We start from the raw sequence: 22,168 nt of genomic DNA on the forward strand, positions 1-22,168 counted from the left end.
CCCAAGTGGGGACCGTGGCAAATTGCTTCCACAAGTAGGGCAAACCAACTCCATGATGCCGACATACAGGTTTCGTTAATAATGACATCTGAACAAAAATGTTCCCTCTGTTGTTTTACAAGCCCCATGATAGTGCCTTTTTAGTAAAATAAGCAGCAATGGCTGCCACGTTGCTAGTACTAAACCTGTAACTGATGTGCCCACTACCTGCCACATATTTTTTATTTATTTATTTATTTTAAAGGGAAACTACAGTGCCAGGAAAACTATAACCTATCACTATGGACACTATATAAGTTAGAGCTCAAGATGTTTTAAAACTACAGTTCCCATGATGTAAAGGCATGCAAATCATCAATGTGAGTTGTAGTTGTAAAACATGTGGGATCTACCTTTTGGGTATCCCTGTTATAAATAGTATTACCTAGCACTAGACATTATGACCTAAAACTAAAGACACTATGTGGACTGTATACACTGACTATAACCTAGTACTATACAGAATATATACACTACAGACATTATGTGCACTAGACTATAAGCACTATATCCTAGTACTATACAGTCTACACTATGTGCACTGTACCAAGTATATACGCACTATACAGACTATAACCACTGTGTGCACTATATATTAGACAGTATGTGCAGTGTGTGCAATATATACATACACTACAGACTCTGTGTGCACTAGACACTATGATATATATATATATATATATAGACACTATCTGCACTATATATTATAGACCCTATGTGCTCCCAGCATTGAGCCTCAGGCAGTGACACTATATATATATATATATATATATATTTATATTATAGACACTATGTGCTCCTACCATTGAGCCTCAGGCAGTGACTCTATATATTACAGACACTATATATAATATACACTATATACAGAATATATAATATACAGACATTATATACACTATATACAGACACTATATATTATATACACTATATACAGACACTATATATAATACACTATTACATTATATACAGACAATATATAACAGACACACTATATATAATATTAGACACTATATACATACACACTATATATTATATATTACACTATATATATAATACATTATATATTACACACTATATATTAACTATATATATTATACACTATATAATACATTATATTATACACTATATACATATTACACATTATATATTATATTATACAGTATATATTATACATTATATTATACACTATATATATATATATATTATACACTATATATATATATATATTATACACTATATATTAACTATATAGACGCTATGTGCTCCCAGCACTGAGCCTCAGGCAGTGACAGGCAGTCACTAGCCGCTCACACAGCCCCCCTACGTCACTCCACTTCCCTGCTCCGCCATTGGTCAGATATCCTGCGCAGCCTTACTGTCACCATGGCCCCGCCCCCCGGCCAATCAGAAAAGAGTTGCTGTGCTGGTCGGCGAGCTGTCGTCCAATGAGAGGCGGCGCACCTGACGTGTGCTGTCAGTCAGCTGGCTCTCCTTCACGCAGGTTCGAGGCTGGCAGCTGCTCCCTCGGATGTGCCGGCTGGGGGGAGCTCGGGGCAGCCTGCCGTGAGCCGGGCGGCCTGCGGGGAGGACACCGTGCGATAATAATACCGAGCGGACACTACACCCACACTGGGAGGTGAGTGAGGGCAGCCTGAGTGTGAGGGCTGTGGGAGGGCAGCCTGAGTGTGAGGACAGCCTGAGTGTGAGGGCTGTGGGAGGGCAGCCTGAGTGTGAGGGCTGTGGGTGTGAGGGCTGTGGGAGGGCAGCCTGAGTGGGAGGGCAGCCTGAGTGTGAGGACAGCCTGAGTGTGAGGGCTGTGGGAGGGCATCCTGAGTGTGAGAGCTGTGGGAGGGCAGCCTGAGTATGAGGGCTGTGGGAGGACAGCCTGAGTGTGAGGGCTGTGGGAGGACAGCCTGAGTGTGAGGGCTGTGGGAGGACAGCCTGAGTGTGAGGGCTGTGGGAGGACAGCCTGAGTGTGAGGGCTGTGGGAGGACAGCCTGAGTGTGAGGGCTGTGGGAGGACAGCCTGAGTGTGAGGACAGCCTGAGTGTGAGGGCTGTGGGAGGACAGCCTGAGTGTGAGGGCTGTGGGAGGACAGCCTGAGTGTGAGGGCTGTGGGAGGACAGCCTGAGTGTGAGGGCTGTGGGAGGACAGCCTGAGTGTGAGGGCTGTGGGAGGACAGCCTGAGTGTGAGGGCTGTGGGAGGACAGCCTGAGTGTGAGGGCTGTAGGAGGACAGCCTGAGTGTGAGGGCTGTAGGAGGACAGCCTGAGTGTGAGGGCTGTAGGAGGACAGCCTGAGTGTGAGGGCTGTGGGAGGACAGCCTGAGTGTGAGGGCTGTGGGAGGACAGCCTGAGTGTGAGGGCTGTGGGAGGGCAGCCTGAGTGTGAGGACAGCCTGAGTGTGAGGGCTGTGGGAGGGCAGCCTGAGTGTGAGGACAGCCTGAGTGTGAGGGCTGTGGGAGGGCAGCCTGAGTGTGAGGACAGCCTGAGTGTGAGAGCTGTGGGAGGGCAGCCTGAGTGTGAGAGCTGTGGGAGGGCAGCCTGAGTGTGAGGACACCCTGAGTGTGAGCTGTGGGAGGGCAGCCTGAGTGTGAGCTGTGGGAGGGCAGCCTGAGTGTGAGCTGTGGGAGGGCAGCCTGAGTGTGAGCTGTGGGAGGGCAGCCTGAGTCTAGTGAGGGTAGAGTGTGAGCTGAGTTAGGGCTGGCTGAGTCTAGTGAGGGTAGAGTGGAGCTGAGTGAGGGCTGGCTGAGTCTAGTGAGGGTAGAGTGGAGCTGAGTGAGGGCTGGCTGAGTCTAGTGAGGGTAGAGTGGAGCTGAGTGAGGGCTGGCTGAGTCTAGTGAGGGTAGAGTGGAGCTGAGTGAGGGCTGGCTGAGTCTAGTGAGGGTAGAGTGGAGCTGAGTGAGGGCTGGCTGAGTCTAGTGAGGGTAGAGTGGAGCTGAGCGAGGGCTGGCTGAGTCTAGTGAGGGTAGAATGGGGGTGATTGAGGACTGGCTGATTTCAAAGAGAATGTATTGGAGGTGAGTGAGGACCTGGCTGAGTCTAGAGAGGATGTAATTGGGGGTGAGTGAGGAGAGTATGTAATTGGGGGTGTAGGCTGGCTGAGTCCCGAGAGGAAGTAATGGTGGTCAGTGAGGATTGGCTGAATGCAGAGGGACTGTATTGGGGGTGAGTGAGGTTTGGCTGAGTACAGTAAGAATAAGAAAGAGCTGAATGAGGCCTGGTACAATTTGCAGATCTAATTAATCCCCCGTTTGGTTATGTGCCATATTGTTGTTTTATGCAACCATTAAAGGACCACTATAGTGCCCTGAGGGTTCCCCCACCGTCAGGGTCTCACTCCTGCCGGGCTGTAGGGGGAGGAAGGGGTTAGTTACCTTTTTTCCAACACTGGGATTCTCCTCCCTTTTCTGATGTCATCGGCTGAATGCGCATGCGCGGCAAGAGCCACGCGCACATTCAGCCAGTCCATAGGAAAGCATTCTCAACGCTTTCTTATGGACGCTGGCGTTTTCTCACTGTGAAAATCACAGTCAGAAGCGCGGAAGCGCCTCTAGCAGCTGTCAATGACACAGCCACTAGAGGCTGGATTAACCCATAGGTAAACATAGCAGTTTCTCTGAAACTGCTATGTTTACAGCAGAAAGGTTTAATCCTAGATCGACCAGGCACCCAGACCACTTCATTAAGCTATTGTGGTACTTTAACCCCTTAAGGAGCAAACTTCTAGAATAAAAGGGAATCATGACCTGTCACACGTCATGTGTCCTTAAGGGGTTAATGGCCCCACCGTCACTGCTAGTTTCTTTCCCAAACTTCCAGTTATTAAAGTCATGGGAGTTTATGCCCGGGGTGGCTAACCTTTATTACTCCAGTTGTTACCTACTACTATTTGCATATTCTTTATTGAAATGAGACCTTGCTGACCCTTTTATAAAGGGCACCTGTCATGGCCCAAACATTCTGCTTATTAGATTGAGCATAAGATTGTATATATACATTATGCTAGCAGTTTTACTAGCAAATGTATAGATTAGCTGAGGCATTGACTGACAAGGAGAGCACAAAAGACCTCCCACAGGAGGTCCCTCTGCTCTCCACCCATAACAGCCGCAGTGCTTGCACTGCGGTTGCTATGGAAACTTCCTAGCCGGGAGAACTTAAATGGAGTATAGGAACTGAGTAACGTTAGTCTGTGCCAACTTGATTGACAAGATTTGCCTTGTTTGGAGGTGTGAAGACTTCGGGAAGAATGCAGGCAAAGCAGAGGACTGCCAGAAGGTGGGTGTTACATGAAGAGTAACACCCACAAGGATTGAAGATGGCATCGGTGGAACGGAGGGAAAGTGAGTAAATCTGTATATTTTACATTAAATTCTCTATGTATCTTTGTGATATATGGTGTATTTAATGTATATGAGGGCGATTTCAGGTACGTTTATTTTTTTTCATAACAGATTCAGCTTAATGTAGTGGCTCTGGCATCTAAAGCCTTTTCCTGCAGCCTAAGTCCTGTGAACACTGCATTTTAGAGAAAAGTCCATGTTTACATTGCTGGCTCCTCTAGCGGTATTTACACCGACGTCCACTAGAGGTGCTTCCGCTCTGCATTGAGGCACTGAACGATACCCATAGTTAGAAACCACAGGGCCCTGGAGCGAAAACTGCCCTGGGCACCCCCCCCCCCCCATACATCTTTCCCACTCCCCCTCCCGTCCATTTGTATAATATAACGCATACAGATAAATACACACATGACAATACACAGACACACAGAATGACACTAAAACCGATACAAACACTGATACACATGTAGATACACAGATACACATATAGACAAATGCAGATACACATACACAGAATGACACATACTGATACAGTGACACACACACATACAGACACGTAGGGGCACACACTGGCACACATGCAGACAGATACACACATGCAGAAAAACAGATACACATACATACACATATACGGATACACAGAATGATACACATATAGATATAAACAGTGACACACATACAGATACAAACGGGCAGACATAGATGCACATACAGACACAGAACACACACGTGGATACACAGACGCACATACAGACAGATACATAGAGGCATGCATATACACAGACACACTTAATGACAAACATTCAGATACACAGAATGACAAGCATACAGATATAAATTGTGACACACATACAGATTCATAGGGGCACACACTGACACACAAGAAATGAAAACAGATACACATACAGATACCCATACAGATTCACATGCAGACAGATACACATACAGACACACATGCAGACAAAGACATACACACACGCAGACACAGATATATAGATACAGATATTCACACACACACAAGCTGTTAGAAATTTTAGTCCCTGGGGTCCAGTGGCTGCCTAATGTTGATGGGAGTCAGAGCTCCCACTCTGACTCCCTCCTGCCCTTTCCCTGAGTTCTCCTCCCACGCGGCTCTGCTCTGTGTATGCTGGGAAGAAGTGACTGCTTCCTCCCAGCAGGCGCTCTGACGTCATCAATGGGACCCGGTCGAGCTCTTAAAGTGCCACAGCGCTGTCCGGGCCCAAGGTAATTCATTGCCATCGGGCCACCCGATGGGTCCCTTCATTGCGGCAAACAATGCCGGTGGGCACCAATCAGCATCTCCTCATAGAGCAGCATTAAAACAATGCATCACTATGGGCAGTGGCAGAAGCACCCCGGTCGCAGGGGTCCACTGGGCCCCCTGGAGTGACTGGCCCAGTCTCAGCTGCGAATTACTGAGCCAAATTTTTTGCCCATGCACATCCCTATTGCCTGCCTTCTTTCATGTTGTAATGGTCCTTCATCTTAACTCTTAAACATATGTTAGTGGGTACCTCCCCACACCCCCATTTTTTAGTTATGTAGAGGGGATTATGTATTAAAATAAATCAACATTTTAGAAATTAAATAACTGAATTAGTTTATGCTTATTCTACAGAACTGCTCCACTTACCAGGAGCTGCATCACAGTTGATACCTTATATGTGAAAACAATGTGTGCTACTATAGAATACATCTTGAGATGGAGAATGTCAACACATCTCCTTATTCACACAGATTTGATGTGACACAGATGTGACTTCTTGCATCATCTTTGTTATACACACACACACCCGCCGCATGGGAACCCTACACCTAGAGGGGCAAAATATATCCATCTATCAAGACCTGTCCCGTTATACCCTACAAGCAAGAAGTGACTGGTGACCTTGCGCCCGGTGACCTCAGCCCTACAGCAAGCAGGCATCCCATACCGTTGGGGCTACCCATTTTCCCTGACAGCCAGACAGGGCCCAGACCAGCTCACACTGAGAAAATCGGACAAAGTCCCAAGCTTCCTGCGCACCCTAGGCCTCCCGCCACTACAAGTACCCAACTGGCTAGCGAGGTCATTCCTCCAGCAACCGCCAGGCCCACAGCAACCACGCAGACCAGATCAAAACCCACAAGGGCCCCAGCACCAACGCCGCCGTGACTGGAATCAAAGCCAAGCACGGCGTGAGCGGTCACCAGACCACCACACAGCCTGGGGGGACCCATGGGCCACAACGAGACCACACTGAACTGTGAGTAACCACTAAGGGGACACACACAAGCATGGGGAGGGAGAGTGGTAACCGGAGGGTCTGAGGGGACTACCGCACTATTCCACATGCAACCTTTCACCAGAAGACGGGGCACTGGACAATTGGGGTGGGGAACGGGCACATAGGCCGGACAAAGGGACCAGAAAGCTTAAAGGCGTACACGCACACAACGCCCAAACACTACAAATCTGCTTGACACAAAGCTAGCACTCTATATAGCCACAAAATTACACCCATAGCAAAGTCGCACAAGAGGAGGGAAAGTAAGGGGAAAGGAGTAGGGAGGGAAGGGTACGAGTTAAATGAGCACTGAGTGAAAACGCAGACGAAGGGACACACAAAGACGGAAGGGGGGGGGGAGAAACAGAAACAAAACCAAAACCACAAAAAAAAAAAGAGGGTGGGAAGACAGGGGAGAGGGGGCAAAAGAGGACGTGGGGGAGGGAGGGAAGAAAAGGGAGGGGGGAAGCGGGGAACATTATGATTTAAATGCCCACCCCAGGGCGCACCAAGAAAGCGTGATCAGGGGGAGCGGGGAAGGGATGTAGAGCCACAGGCATCACGGGCACTGTTGATGAAATACGAACAAGCACAATGGAATGCCAGCTAGGGGTTGTAATGTATGCCAGCTATGTGCGCTATGTCAAATGTATGTAATGTTGAACACGCACTGCACCCACCACGCGCACACAGCGCCTCAACGCACCCGGCCAAACCCCTAGACGAATACCTGACCACGCTCAATACACAAGGCCACTATACGAAAAGGAGATGAGACACACTAAGACACCATAGAGGGACAAACCACCCCACCACGACCCCAGACCTCAAAGCACCAGAACTAGTGACACTAAACAGGAGAAGCCATAGTACTCCTAGTACAGGCCCACGTGACCAGTCACCCCGAGACCCCACCGGACCAAAGAGGACAACCGAACCACCAAGGCACACAACCGAAACCCATAAAAAAACACAAGGCCCGAAAAATATAGGCCCCCCCAGTGAAGCCGCACACACGATCAGGCTGACGAGACGACCGCCACACCTGAGCACCACAAAGCAGCTAAGCGACAGCTCCAACACGCACCGAATATGCCCAATGACCCACACACGCACCGCAACAAGAGTATGAGCAGAAGCACCGATCACATAGCCACTAAAGAGACAGGAGACCACACACCAAACCCAACACCAACCACAAACTCTAACACCTGCACGGACTCGACAGGACCAGCCCTGACACATTGCTCGACTCCCCCATAGGAGCAGGACACACGGCCCCCCCTCGAGGAAGGGGACGCACACTTCCCAAAGTCGACTCGGTCCCTCCAATAGGCCGGACGAACAGTCGAACCGACAGGACAACTGTCCATTACCCTATACGGACACTAAACCCTCACAGGCAGTACAAACACACACAGCACAGGAACAAACCCCACACGCGAACACATCTACACAACCCATACAGACACCAACGAGCTCAACACCACCCATCACCTTCCTCCCCCGACCATACCCAATAGTTCCCCCTGGCCGCCCACGGGATGTCGGCCCCGTGATCAAACGGATTCGCGCGGGAGGATCTAAACATCGTCTCGTACAACGTACGCGGATTGAACATCAGGGAGAAGCGGACGAGACTACTGCGAGACCTGAAACACTACAAGGCGTCGGTGGCCTACCTGCAAGAGACCCACTTTCAAGAGGGCAGAGCACAAGCCCTGAAAGACCGCAACTACCAAATGGGATACTTCAGCAACAACCCAGACTGGCGCACACGGGGAGTAGGCATACTTTTCTCCAGACTCATCCCATACACGGAGAAGGCTACCATCAGATGCAACCAAGGCAGGTACATATTCACCAAAGGCACAATTCTGGACCAAACATACACGTTCTCCAACGTGTATGCCCCGAACACAAAACAACACCAATTCCTAGGACACGCACTGAATGCCTTGATGAAATTCACAGAAGGCACCCTAATAATCGGAGGATTACACCATAACCAAGACTCCTCATCCCCACAAAGCGCAACCCCACACAACAGATACACGAATACACTGCGCCTCCTCCACCGCCACCAATTGGCAGACTGCTGGCGGGCTCTGCATCCAAAGGCCCATGATTACACCTTCTACTCAAAGACCCACTCAACATACACAAGGCCTGACTACTTCCTCACACCACATCAAAACCTGATTCTCCTCACCACCGCAGAGATACTACCGATGACCTGGTCGGATCATTGTCCAATCCGCATGCGGATGAAGTCACCACTATACAGGCCCAGACAAATGTCGTGGCGGTTGAATGAATCGCTCCTATCCGACATGACAGTGGTAGAGAAAATCAGCAACTCCATAAGAACGTACTTTGAGGAGAATGAAACTGACGACGTGACGCCACTGACTTGTTGGGAAGCACACAAAACAGTGATCCGCGGCCAAATCATCGCAATCAGCGCATCCCGCAAGAAGACAGCGAGGCAAGCGATCCTCGACCTCAGCCAAGACATTGTGACCCTGGAGGCAAGACATAAACGCACCCTAGACGCGACAACGTATTGGGACCTGGTAGCCAAACGGGATCAACTCACCACACACGCTCGATACAACGCTCATATCAACACTACACACATGTGATACACGAACACGGGGACAAATGCGGGAGACTGCTAGCAAACCTCCTCAAACAACGCAAGACCCAACTCTACACAAATCCGACAGCACCGATCAGGATCAACGGCGCACTATCCAGTCCTGAAAAGGGCAACAGAGGAACAGAGGAACTGCACAAATGGAACTCCTACTACATATGGCTAGGAAGGGTAAACGCGGTCAAAATGACGCTGCTTCCCAAACTACTATTCATTTTTCAAACAGTCCCGATAACAGCCCCGCATTCATACTTCAAGGCATTGAAAACGGAAGTCTGCAGGTTTATATGGAAGGGCAGATCACCTCGGGTAGCACACGCCCAGATAATCCTCCCCAAACTCCACGGGGGACTGGCGCTGCCGGACTTTGAAAAGTACTACCACGCGGCACACCTCACGAGAATCATCAGTTGGACAGTGGCCAGCAGAACGAAACTGTGGACCCACTTAGAATCGGACACGACAAACTGCGACCTCAGAACACTACCATGGATCCCTAAAGCAACATACAAACACAAACACATAAACAACCCATTCGTAGCGGCCACCATGCAAGTCTGGCATAGACAAGGCACGAAGCAACAGACCCTGATGACAGACCCAGGCCCACTCCTCTCCTTGAGAGGCAACCCAGACTTTCCGGCGGGGGACATGGGCCCAACCCCGAACCCAATAGGACACAAGCCAATAATCCGCATGAAGGACGTCCTCCAGAACCCCTTCGACATCCGGCCACTGGACGAATTATTCCCAGACAGGCGACTCACCTTTATGCACAAACTCCAGAGAGCACAAATGTCGCAATATGCTCAATCTATCCCTCAGAAACCATCCCTCCTGAGAGAACCAGCAACGTTTGAACACCTCTGCACGCAAGACAGGGAACTGCCACGAGCTATATCACAGATCTACTCGGCCCTAATCACAAGCAGATACCTACTAGCACCCCCATGCATCAGACAGTGGGAGGAAGACTTAGGCGACCCCATGACAGAGGCAGAATGGGACACACTCATCACCTTGATACAGAAAACGCCGGGATCAGTGAGCCTACAGGAGAAATCTTCCTACAAAATCTTCACTAGGTGGTACCTGACACCATCAACGCTCCACGCAAGGAACCCAGAGATAAGACACATGCTGGAGATGTGAGGAGGCAGTGGGAACGTTCACGCACATCTGGTGGTCATGCCCCAAGATCAGCACATACTGGGAGACGATCAGGAAAACTATACACGAGGTAACAGATGAATTACTGCCAGAGACCCCGGCCGCCTTCCTCCTACACAAAACAACCATGCCAACACAGGCATATATCAGATCCATCATCCCCAGACTACTCAACGCGGCCAAGGCAACCATCTCCATCTACTGGAAGCAGACCAATGCACCCCCACTGAGACGCTGGGTAGAAGAAGTGGAAGCGACGCGGAAATTCGAAGATATGAAAGCAATCACCCCGCGGCAAAGGGACCGCTACACACAACGCTGGTTCCACTGGCTACACCACACCAAATCAGACCCCTTCCAAAGCCGCCTGGAAGCAGGCACCCCTGAGAGGAATGACAGAGAAAGAGAGTCCCAGTCGGGGGTCCGAGGAGCCCGGGGGCGGGGCGGGGCGGGGCGGCGAGGGGGGACTAGATAACCGACCTCCAACCCACAACCCTCCCACCCACACACCCAGGACACACCCACACACACTAACACACTCAATCCAGTAAACCCAGACACAAGAGTAGGTCACTCCACCGCACGAAGAGAAGGAGACACATAATACAACCGCAACCAACCACACGACCAGAAGATACCTGCATGACATAACCAACCCCACACAACACAAACACCAGGGAACAAACCGAGAGACTAAAGCGAACAAGCACGAACCGGACAAGACAAGACAGCGCAACATAAACACCCTTACACGAAAAAACAAATCAGACTCGCACACTAACAAAACGGCCAGACAGATAAAAACAACTGCTAGACCATACTACAGGAAACACCCCGACCCGGGGAACTCCACAGAGACAACCCAAGGACATAAACCCACTCGACACACCGGACGCTGTGTAACCCACTAGACCCCGCAAAATACACGACAACAACTAATAAAATAAGACCGCAGGGACCGAGACGGAGATGGGCAGGAAAGACGCCGATTAAGAGCCAGCAACCCAGACACCCGAAACGCAACAAGCACTCACACCACACACCCATACAACACCCAACCACACACAGCCTTACGGACGATTCAAGCGCACTCAGCGCGGGCTTACCCCCCTTATAGATAAAACAAACCGCGCTGCTAAAAGCGACAAACCCAAAATAAGCACCGGAATGTGCACCGAGTTCCTTGACCAACACACACACACGCAAAACCACACACAACACGCTAACAACGTTAGTCGTTAATGATGCACATGATATGACCGAACCGCCTCTGCGCAGGCATCTAAATGTTACGTCTGATGCAATGAGAAACACGCCTCAGGGCAGGCAACTAAATGTTGTTTGATGCAATGTGAAACACGCCTCTGTGCAGGCAACTACATGTTATGTTTGATGCAATGAGAAATACGCCTACGCACAGACAATTAAACATTACGTTTGATGCAATGAGAAACACGCCTCTGCGCAGGCAACTGAATGATATGTTTAATACCGTGAACCACGCCTTTGGCAAGAAACCAATAAAGATATTTAAAACATAAATAAACAGATCTCACTCACTTTATTCCCCTCTACTTGCCTTGTCAGTCATAGATGGATTTATAGCCTCTTCTCAAAGCAGAGTTAATCCACTCCATAATGTTGCTTTTGAGCTATTCTACAAACCTAGTCTCCACCGGGCTTGCCCATAATCTGGAAGTTATTACTGAAGTATGCAAAGATCTTCTCTTATTCTCCCCAACCCCCAATAACTTGTGGAGCTCAGTAGCACAGTGGCATATTTTAAGGTGATTAAAGCCAAATGGCCACCTGGTCTTGATTTAGAAGAAGCACTAATGGTTCAGGTGAATATTTTTTTTTTTTTTGCAAAGCTAGGAAACAAGTAAATGTAAACCTGCACTGTGCGATATGTGCAGAGTTATATCAGATAAAATTTTGTTCTGTAAACTAGGGTAGATATTGCTGGGATACAGTGATTGTAAATCGTATAACCAGGTTTGTCTTGAATTTATTCAGTGTAAGGAATGGTGTAAAAACAACACTGTGATACTATAAAGCAAACTTCAGTTAAGCTTCTCAACTTTTATGCAATGCTGTGTGATACATACGTTAACATACATTATCTCACCTTTAAAATACTATGAATTCATTAAACAGAACGCTTACTCCAACAACTGCATAGCTCTGCACACCAATACATTGTCCTTCAACTCACCATAATGTCTTCTTAAAATTCTATCTCCGCAGACTCATGCTTGGTAGAGGACTTAAGCGCAAGGTGAATGATTGCGAAACCATGAACGACTTCTCTAGTGTCTGTGATTGCAACCGAAATAACATGCCATACACTCATCAAAGGCAGCTGGTGCTAAACATGTGCCTCAGTAAGCTGCAAAACTATAAAATGTTAGTGGAGCCTAACCTGCATCGATCTGTTCTTATAGCCAATACAGTTAGACAAATTCAGGAAGAAACCAGGCAAGAAGCTAGCCAGCTGCCAGGAATTGTATGTAATGATGTTGCCTCCAACGACATAGTCTACACAGGTAGCGATTCCTGTGAGAACTCCATAAACTTGGCTTGTGGCATAAGCACAGACATTTCTAAAGACTCCTGGAGTTTGGAGAACCCTGCTGACTGTTTGATGGAAGTTACAGATGATGACATGTCCTTGGCCATATCCTCTATTCTCCGAGATTTAGACTTTATGGAGGACACCAGCCCAGCTCAAACCCCGGTCCTTGTGCCAGAAGATCAACCAAAACCTCTGGACAATGGAAGCAAAGCGGGGGACAAACAAGACTTAAAAGGAGCGGAATGTATGTTTGGTTCTTTCGAAATAACGAGTTCTACGAGTTACTTAAAGGATCTGTCTATTGATGACATTTTCGAAGACATAGACACATCTATGTATGATTCAGACTTTAGTTTCTCTTCTTTGGTTTCCCCAAGAATACAGCCTACCTCGGAGGAGGCTCTCAAGATGTTTACTTTGTGCAATTCACCTTCAAACAATAATTTGCAAGTTTGCAGAACAGATTTAAATGATTTGGACCATATCATGGAAATCTTAGTTGGGTCCTGACACCAAATTTCTTGACCTCATTACTGTATTTATCAAATACACAGCCAGTGTTCATTTGGGGGAAAATATTTTTGAACTCCTACATAATTTGAAGAGACTTATTCCTAAATATCTTAAGATCTGTAGTTTATAGTGCTCCCAGATCGAGACAGTTTCGATTTTACGTTTATACTTTTTGGGTTGGACACTTCCTATGGATTCCTGCAAGTGACTGTTCAGAGACTTTTGCAGGAACCTTTTTTTAACTGGAAAATACTGAAATTCAACAAAGCCCTACATTTTCAAAGATTAGTAAAACAACTATTTTTGTAAGCATCTTTCTAAATTTTCCTGGTCACCTCTTGTATATAGCGGACTCTACCTCTTTAAGGCGAAGTGCTAAACCATTTCTTGTGCTGTATCTCTTTGCTTCTGTTATATTTTGTTTGTAGGAAGATGTAGTTATTTTAAGAGTCACCTTTTCATTTGCAGATCAAATGTTATCTTGTAAATTTTTTTTTATATATATATATATTTTTTTTTAGTTATTGCCCTGAGTAACTTTTTATTTCCATTATTGTATTTTGAAGGCAAACTGGCACTTTTGCATTTGAGGCAATCTGTTGATTTCTTATCCTGAAGGGTGTGTAGATTTCATACCTTTCCCTACCTCAGAAATCTGAGTTTTTGTCCAACTCCCAAATCTCTGCTAGGATGTTTATTTTTATTTTTCGCCCCCTTGCATAACATGTTTATACGCGATGGTCTCTCATTAACTTTGTACTAAAGGACTAGTACATTTGAATATTTTTATTTTTTTGTTTATTCTAGCTTAATTAATAAGCTGGAATGAAATAAATATTTTGGACTATTGGCTTGTTGTATTCATGAATTGTATAAAGAAATTATGCTAAAATATGAAATTACCATGTTTTTAACAAACTATGCATCTTTATCTGATTCAGATTTGCTCTAACTTTGTATGTAAACGCAGCACCTTTCCTTTTCTAGTAGGTTAAGCAATGCTTGCCGTGCGACGACAAAAAAAGAATTTAGAAATGTACTTGTATGCATAAAATGATTTCAAATCTACGTTAGATTTACCATAAGTTTTGTTGCATATTATACACCGATCAGCCACAACGTTAAAACCACTGACCGGTGAAATGAATAACATTGATTATATCGTTACAATGGCACATGTCAAGGGGTGGGATATATTAGGCAGCAATTAAACAGTCAGATCCTGAATTTCATGTGTTGGGATAACGGGAAAACAAAAAACTCTTTGGCAAGGTCCAAATAGTGATGGCAAGATGACGGAGTATGAGCATCTCCAAAACGGCAAGTCTTGCAGGGTGTTGACTTTTTGTGGGATGTGCTGGAACAACATGGGATGTGCTGGAACAACGTGGCATCCATGCTTTGATGCTTCAGAGCTGTTCTGGCAGCAATAGGGGGGCCTACATTATATTTGGCAGGGGGTTTTAATGTTGTGGTTGATCACTGTATAGATAATGCACTCACAAAAGCAATTGAATTTTGCCATCAAAAAGTTTATTTTGCTGTCTTTGTATCCATAATATTTTTGCAATTTTTATTATAAAAGGAATGAGCTTGTTTTGTCACAATGCATATTTATGGAAATTTGTAAAGCGAATACTTTTTCTATTTTGAAAGTAAGCTAACCATATAACAAAATATATGAAGCCTTTTGCTATAAAATGACCTAGTATGCACCTACTTTAACCCCTTAAGGACACATGACGTGTGTGACATGTCATGATTCCCTTTTATTCCAGAAGTTTGGTCCTTAAGGGGTTAAAACAATGCCCTGTTTTTTCCTCCAATGTGCTACCGATTTGGCAGTTGCTTTGTGTATTTGAAATCAAATTGTGTGAATGATACTTGTTTACCTCTGTAATAATTTGCTTGATAAAAAAAAAACAAGAGAGAGAATATTTGTAATTTTGGTCAGTTAACAGTAGACTTTGTAGCCAATACATATGTCTTATGAGAAATCCAATACTTGCAAAACAGGAATGTTTTATGATTGTATGGAATTGTGTGTTTTTTTCACTGGCAGTGTTAGAAAAAAGAGAACCTTTTGTGTATTTTTTTTATTTTTATGCCAGTGAGTATTCTGCTGTGCCCTGTATCAAATGCAATGTGACTTATCCCACCAAACGCATTGTTTTGCCTTGAACATTTCCGAGGTTGGCACAAAGTTAAATATTCAGAGCTCTGTACGTGATGTTGGGTACCATCTAATTTGCAGGCCATTCTATATTCTTATTTCCCACCCACCATCTTTTCCCCTGCAGAAAAGTATCTGCTCCATTGCACTGACCATATATAATTTCTTAGAAAAAAAAAAAAAAACAACAAAAAAAACACAATAAAATGAACATGATTACCTTTACATATAAGTGTGTGCAGGAAGTTGTGCCGGTACAGCTGTCCTGCATAAAGAACAGAATAGACACTCAAAAGGGGTATATAAGTAGCTTTTTACTCAAAAGCTCTCAGGGTGATATTTTGGCTTCAATAATACTTACTTAAGTCTTTGAAAAGGACGTTGGTAGCCAAAACGTTGCCTTGCATAGAAAGGATACAGATATATTAACGCACGCCCTTTGAGTGCCAGAACGGTGTGCTTGCCGGTAGGTGCTGTGTATTTATACTATTTTCCTGTCACGTGGAAGGGCAAGCTTTCAGTTTTTAAATAAAACAAGTTATAAACCTTTACAATTCTGATTTTTGGCCTACAAGTTGATTGTCAGCCTTCCCAAACTCTTATTATTCATTCCTTCTGTCTTGTTCATGCAATTAATAGTAGGAGCCTTCCTTCCTATGTTAGTATGAAACAAATGCCATATCTTTTCTCATAATCAGCAGTGCTATGCTCAACCTCTTTGTGACCAGGAGTGAGGCCAATCTCTTTGTAGAAAAGCAGGCTTGATAAGCCATACCATGAATGGGTTAATCCTTCCTAGCATGAGTAGGCTATTTGCTGAAGTTAACTGCTGCAGTCCTCCAATAACACCAGCAGATTCTGTGCATTGAAACCAAGGGGAGAAATATAGAGTCTGATAACCTATTTGACGGATCCATTTTAACCGCCAGGCATCTGCATTTTTATATTGTTTAATGCTGGTAAACATGGTGGTTAATGCATTATTTTTGTTAGTAGAAATACGTTGCCTCAATAGATGCGTGCCAGTTGCCATATTTTCTTTAACATTCTGAGTTGATGGTTAGGACTGATGTAAAACCTGCTCAAGAAATCCCATGTACTGCCGCTTAGTAGTTTGATAAGATTCATCTAGTAAACGGGGACTTACCATGAGTAGATAAGCGTTCCACAATTAAGATCAATACTACAGATGTGCGACTGCATCTTTATTTGGTTCAGTAATTATGGCATGGTTGTAAAACCTGTAGGAACATCATTTTAAAGGGTATGTAACATCTAGACCCATCTGTGCTCACAGTGGACAGGATACCAGACTAGTGAGTCACCAACTCAGTGCACAAGAAGCTAGCATGAATTCATGCATACCGTGTTTCCCCGAAAATAAGACCTACCCCGAAAATAAGCCCTAGCTGAATTTTCGGGGTGGGCTGCAATATAAGCCCTACCCCGAAAATAAGACCTAGGCATTTTACCTTTCCGGCCCGGCGGGACTTCCTTCTTCTATGAGGAGGAGGGGGAGGAGCGTGAGGAGCGTTGCGGGCCGCGGCAGCGTGATGACGTGCGCAGCGCCGTCAGTCTGCCTTCACGGATCTTCAGCGGAAGGATCCATTCCGGGCGGTGAGGCACCCAGTGGTCGGACTCTTTGAACTGTGAGTAGATACCTGTATTTTATGTCTGGGACTTAATTAATTAAAGGGGGGGGGTGAATTAAATAAAGGGGGGGTGAATTAATTAAAGGGGGGGTGAATTAATTAGAGGGGGGGTGGATTAATTAAAGGGGGGTGGATTAATTAGATTGGGGTGGATTAATTAAAGGGGGGTGGATTAATTAAAGGGGGTGGATTAATTAGAGGGGGTGGATTTATTAAAGGAGGGGTGGATTAATTAGAGGGGGGTGGATTAATTAAAGGGGGGTGGATTAATTAAAGGGGGGGTGGATGGTGGATTAATTAAAGGGGGGGTTCAATGTACATACCGGTACCGTAAATAAATAAGCCCTACCCTGAAAATAAGCCCTAGTGTGTTTTTTGTGACTAAAATTAATATAAGACCCGGTCTTATTTTCGGAGAAACACGGTACATACAATGCATTTGTGTTTATTTTTGTACTCTTACATGCTCTTGTAAGTCAACAAAAAAAGGCACAGATGAGTCATGAATGTGGGCACGATGGGCAAATGCTGTGGAACCTCTGTTAGAATCTGTCTTCTTAAACTGTTTATCTGCAAACTTGCTGTCTAGAAATAGCAGCAGGAAATGATAATACAGTCACAATGCTGTATGTTTCAGGGTGATAGGCCAAACAAAAAGCGCACACACAGTTTTCGTGTGAGATATTGAGTTAAAAAAAAAAGTGCTACTGATGGATGCTAACTTACAGGGGCACTATAACCACTCCAGCATATCTTGGTAATCTGACAAAAAAACAAAAAAAAAAACCTGTCTAACCTCCTACCTAAAGCCTAGCTCCTCTAATGTACTTATGCATTATCTGTGTGAAACCAATGACACTGTTGGATATTCTGTTATCTGTTGCAGGTATACCATCCATGTTGTAGGCGTCATGGATCACAGTATAATAATTAGATGTAAGAAAAAAGGTCCAGGCACTCCAGGAGATTAATGAGGCCAAGTTTGATGAAACCCAACATTCCCCAACCTTTCCACCTGCATGGTCTTTTTCAAGCAACGTTACGGCCATTTACGTGGAAACATTGCTGATTGTTGGGTTTCAATAAACTTTGCCTCATCGATCTCCGGGAGTGCCTGGATCTTTTTTTCTTATATCCACGGGTAATTGGGAGCTGGTTCCTGGTTTGGTTGCACCCAGGATTGTATGTTTTTGGATTGAGTGCAGTTCTGGATTTGGTTTCACTGCATAATCCTAGCTGGCCTGACTGCCAATCTGATCAGCTGCTGTATACTCACGCTAGGACATGAGCGCTTACATTGTCTAATGCCCAAGGTCAATGTTGGTATTTCTGGAAATACTATGAAACTACCATCGCTTTAAACTTTCTAATGGTCAGACACTGTCTTGCAAATCACAAACTGATCTTTCTGTAGAAGAATGTTTAATTTTCTTTTATAAGGAAACTTTTGAACATTGAATGGCTTCCAGTTTTACTAAACTTTGGGAGGAGGTGTGTTTTAGGACATGGCAGTTGACCCATCACCAATGTTCATCTTGCAGTTCAACCTAGTGCAACATGTAACAATATGATCTATTATATATATATATATATATATATATATATATATATATATATATATATATATATATAAAATGAAGGTGTAGTGCCACTGGTCAGTAATTAAGTTATCCGTTTTTTTTTTTTGTTTTTTTTTTCTATGTTCATTTTATGAGACAAAAATGGATTTAAATGAACCCTCCAAGCAACATAACTACAGCTGCTCACTGTTGTGGTTTTGGTGCAAGGAGTGCTCTGGCATTTCCCATTCTAGAGGCTCAAAGAGCTGCTGGTTCTCTGTTGGAAGTAGGAGAGGAGGGGAGTGATGCACAGCTTACCTCCATTACAAAGTCAAACTGCCCTGAAACTGTTTGGCTACTTACTTGTGGGGGTATGAGCCACTCCTGGCATGACCACTAAAGCTTTTTGTAGTCGATATGGTGGAGTGTTCATGAAATAAAACTACTGCCATTGGGTTAGGAATGGCAGTACCATTAAAACAATCACAAAATCTGACCAACCTTGATCTTGTTGTTGGACTAGAATTCTCTCTAATTTTCTTTAAAACCCCTTAAGGACACATGACGTGTGACATGTCATGATTCTCTTTTATTCCAGAAGTTTGGTCCTTAAGGGGATAAAAGAAAAGTCCTTATTGACATCACAAAATACTGGATAAATAAATGCTTGGGAGACTAAAGTGGGAAGAAGAGGTTTAATCCTAAAACAGACTGCAATAAGAAAGATGTAATACTCATTTGAGAATTGTTGATGTTTAATAAGTATGCCTTTTTACTTTTTGTTTTAGCTAATTCTTTTCAAAATCTTGGCTAAGTTTTGTTCAACTTTGTAGAAAAAAAAAATATATATAAATGGATTTTGTTTGTAAAATTGACTTGTAAACCTGGCGTTTCCTATGGAAATGTGCTGCTAAGAACAGATATACAACAGATTGTTGCTGACTGTTAATTAAATAAAGGTTATGAATTAAGTTATATATTGTGCTGTATTTAATAGGTGCCTGCATTTAAAGCCTCATTAACAAACGTTTTATTACTTTATGATCTTTCAGAGGATTTATGTAAAACACCTTAGTAGGTAGTATCACACCCCTGCATGCAGGGATTCCTTTTTAGAATATTGATAAGCGCTTTATGCTACTGTTTGTTTACATCACATTGTTATTCATACTTGTTGGGACACTGGTAAGCCTTTCTGAACTTACTGTTTGCCAGCATAAATAACTTCTTTTTTTTTTTTTTTTTTTTCCCTGAGACACAAGTTTTGCCCATGGTACTAAGAATGTTTTGTTTAAATAGATATTGCTATTCCCATTGCATTGCACCTATATACTATAATTATTTCATGCAGAACCCCAGGTAACTTTTCTTTGTAAATAGTTTTTGCTGTAGTAAGTGCCGCTGCAATGATTTTTGGCTACTCTAATCCTAAATGTTTCTGAACCCCCACCCCCCACATTTTGAATGTTTTATCCCCTTTACTGTATCGTTTCCACCCTCTTGCCCACTTTGTGTCTTACACCTCATTTTGTATGTCTCCTACTTCCACCAACCCTTTTTGTGTGTGTGTGTGTGTGTGTGTCTCTTCTCTCCCCCCCCCCCCCTGCCCCCCCCCACAGGCCTTTTTGTCTCTTTTCCATGCCCCCCCCACATGCCTGCTTACCTCCTATTGTAGCATAGACTCCCAGACTATGGTAGAGGATATTTTCTTTTTATCCTCTATCTAGACTGGCCGAAAGTTGTAAGGTGCTCCCAACTAGCAGCTTCCTGTCAGACCAGGTTGAGCAGTGGTTCCCAAATCATTCCTCACTCCCCTTACCTGTCTTCACACAACTGGGTAATTTGTAAATCCTGGAGGAAGTGGGGGAAACTTGAGGACTGATTTTGGTCACTACTGGGATAGAGGATAAATAAGATCCTCTATCCAGTCCCCGGGGCCACACTTCATGCAGTGACAGGCATTACGGGAAGCACTATGCATAGAAGCGACTTGCCTGAAAAATAAAACCAATGTACCCAAACTAAAATCCCTTTCTTACTAACAGAATTAGAGGTAAAGTGTACTAATACTATAAGAAATTGTAAATCAATTGGCACAATATTATGTACCCATAGAACATGCAAAATTATAATGCCACATAGCCAGCCCAAAATTGATCAATACTTGGCTAATACTACAATTACACCGAACAGCAAAATGGTAAATTAAATAACTCCATCACAGAGGAGGAAGTCATAAGTGCAATTAAAGCACTAACATAATTAATTGGGACCTGATGACTTTTCAATCTACTCTCGAATTTGCAGACTACCTAGTCCTACACCTAAATAAAAGTATTTCATTACATGTCCACAGGACAAATCATTGCAGAAATGCTTCAAGCATTTCTCTCCCCAAACCGTGCAAATTTATGGCCCAGACCCACAATCTACACAAAAACTTCTAGCAACTCGCCTCAATAAAGTACTACGGACTTGTCGGATCAGGCGGACTTTGCACCAAAGTGGCAAGCTTTCGAAAATGTTAGGCTAATCCTAATAGAAGTAGCACAAGCTTAAAACACCCCGATTCTGCTATTTGTGCTTGACAAAAGATGTTTGATCGCCTCGCCTGACAATACATGCAATCAGCCCTCTGTAGCTTTGATCAGCGCTCTGTAGCTTTGGCCTGCCACCAAACTTACTAACAAAAGCAAAAAAATATATAATTCTGGGTTCCTTTCAGAACCCTTTGTAATATCAAACGGAACTAGATAGGGCTGCCCCCTCTTATTTTTTTTTTATTTTAGTGCTAGTACAGTTAATCCAAAAATACAGGGTTTACAGAAAGACCGAGACAAACAAAAGTTGACCCTTTTTGTGGATGATGTCCTCATGTGCCTCACAAACCCAAATGTAACACTGCTATCACTCCCGAACATTCTGAAATATTATGGCAGTGTTCTATTACAAAAACAATGCCAAGACACAAGCCTTAGTTATAGAAATAGCATAGCTGTGCTGCAAGTCAAATACCCTTTTGATTGGAGGAAAGAATTGACTTACCTGGGTATGAAAAAACGCAAAATAAAGCTATGCAAGTATTAATTGTAACCACCAGAAACGAAAACAAAAGACCTCGAAAACATTGGCCAAGCATGAATTATCCTGGACAGGAAGAATTTACACAGTAAAAAGGTCTATTTTCTCAACCTTTT

General features: G+C 44.5%; 1 protein-coding gene across 1 annotated transcript; it reads left to right on the plus strand.

The window, feature by feature from the left end:
- Positions 1-1,536: 1,536 nt before the first annotated feature.
- LOC134583404 (SERTA domain-containing protein 2-like) lies at positions 1,537-14,049 on the plus strand. Its single transcript, XM_063440304.1, has 2 exons — positions 1,537-1,675; positions 12,747-14,049. Exon 2 carries the CDS (start codon positions 12,751-12,753, stop codon positions 13,582-13,584), a length of 834 nt encoding a protein of 277 aa, XP_063296374.1. The 5' UTR covers positions 1,537-1,675; positions 12,747-12,750; the 3' UTR covers positions 13,585-14,049.
- The last annotated feature ends 8,119 nt before the right edge of the window (positions 14,050-22,168 follow it).

This window comes from Pelobates fuscus, chromosome 13 (assembly GCF_036172605.1).
Source record: "Pelobates fuscus isolate aPelFus1 chromosome 13, aPelFus1.pri, whole genome shotgun sequence".
Taxonomy (NCBI): domain Eukaryota; kingdom Metazoa; phylum Chordata; class Amphibia; order Anura; family Pelobatidae; genus Pelobates; species Pelobates fuscus.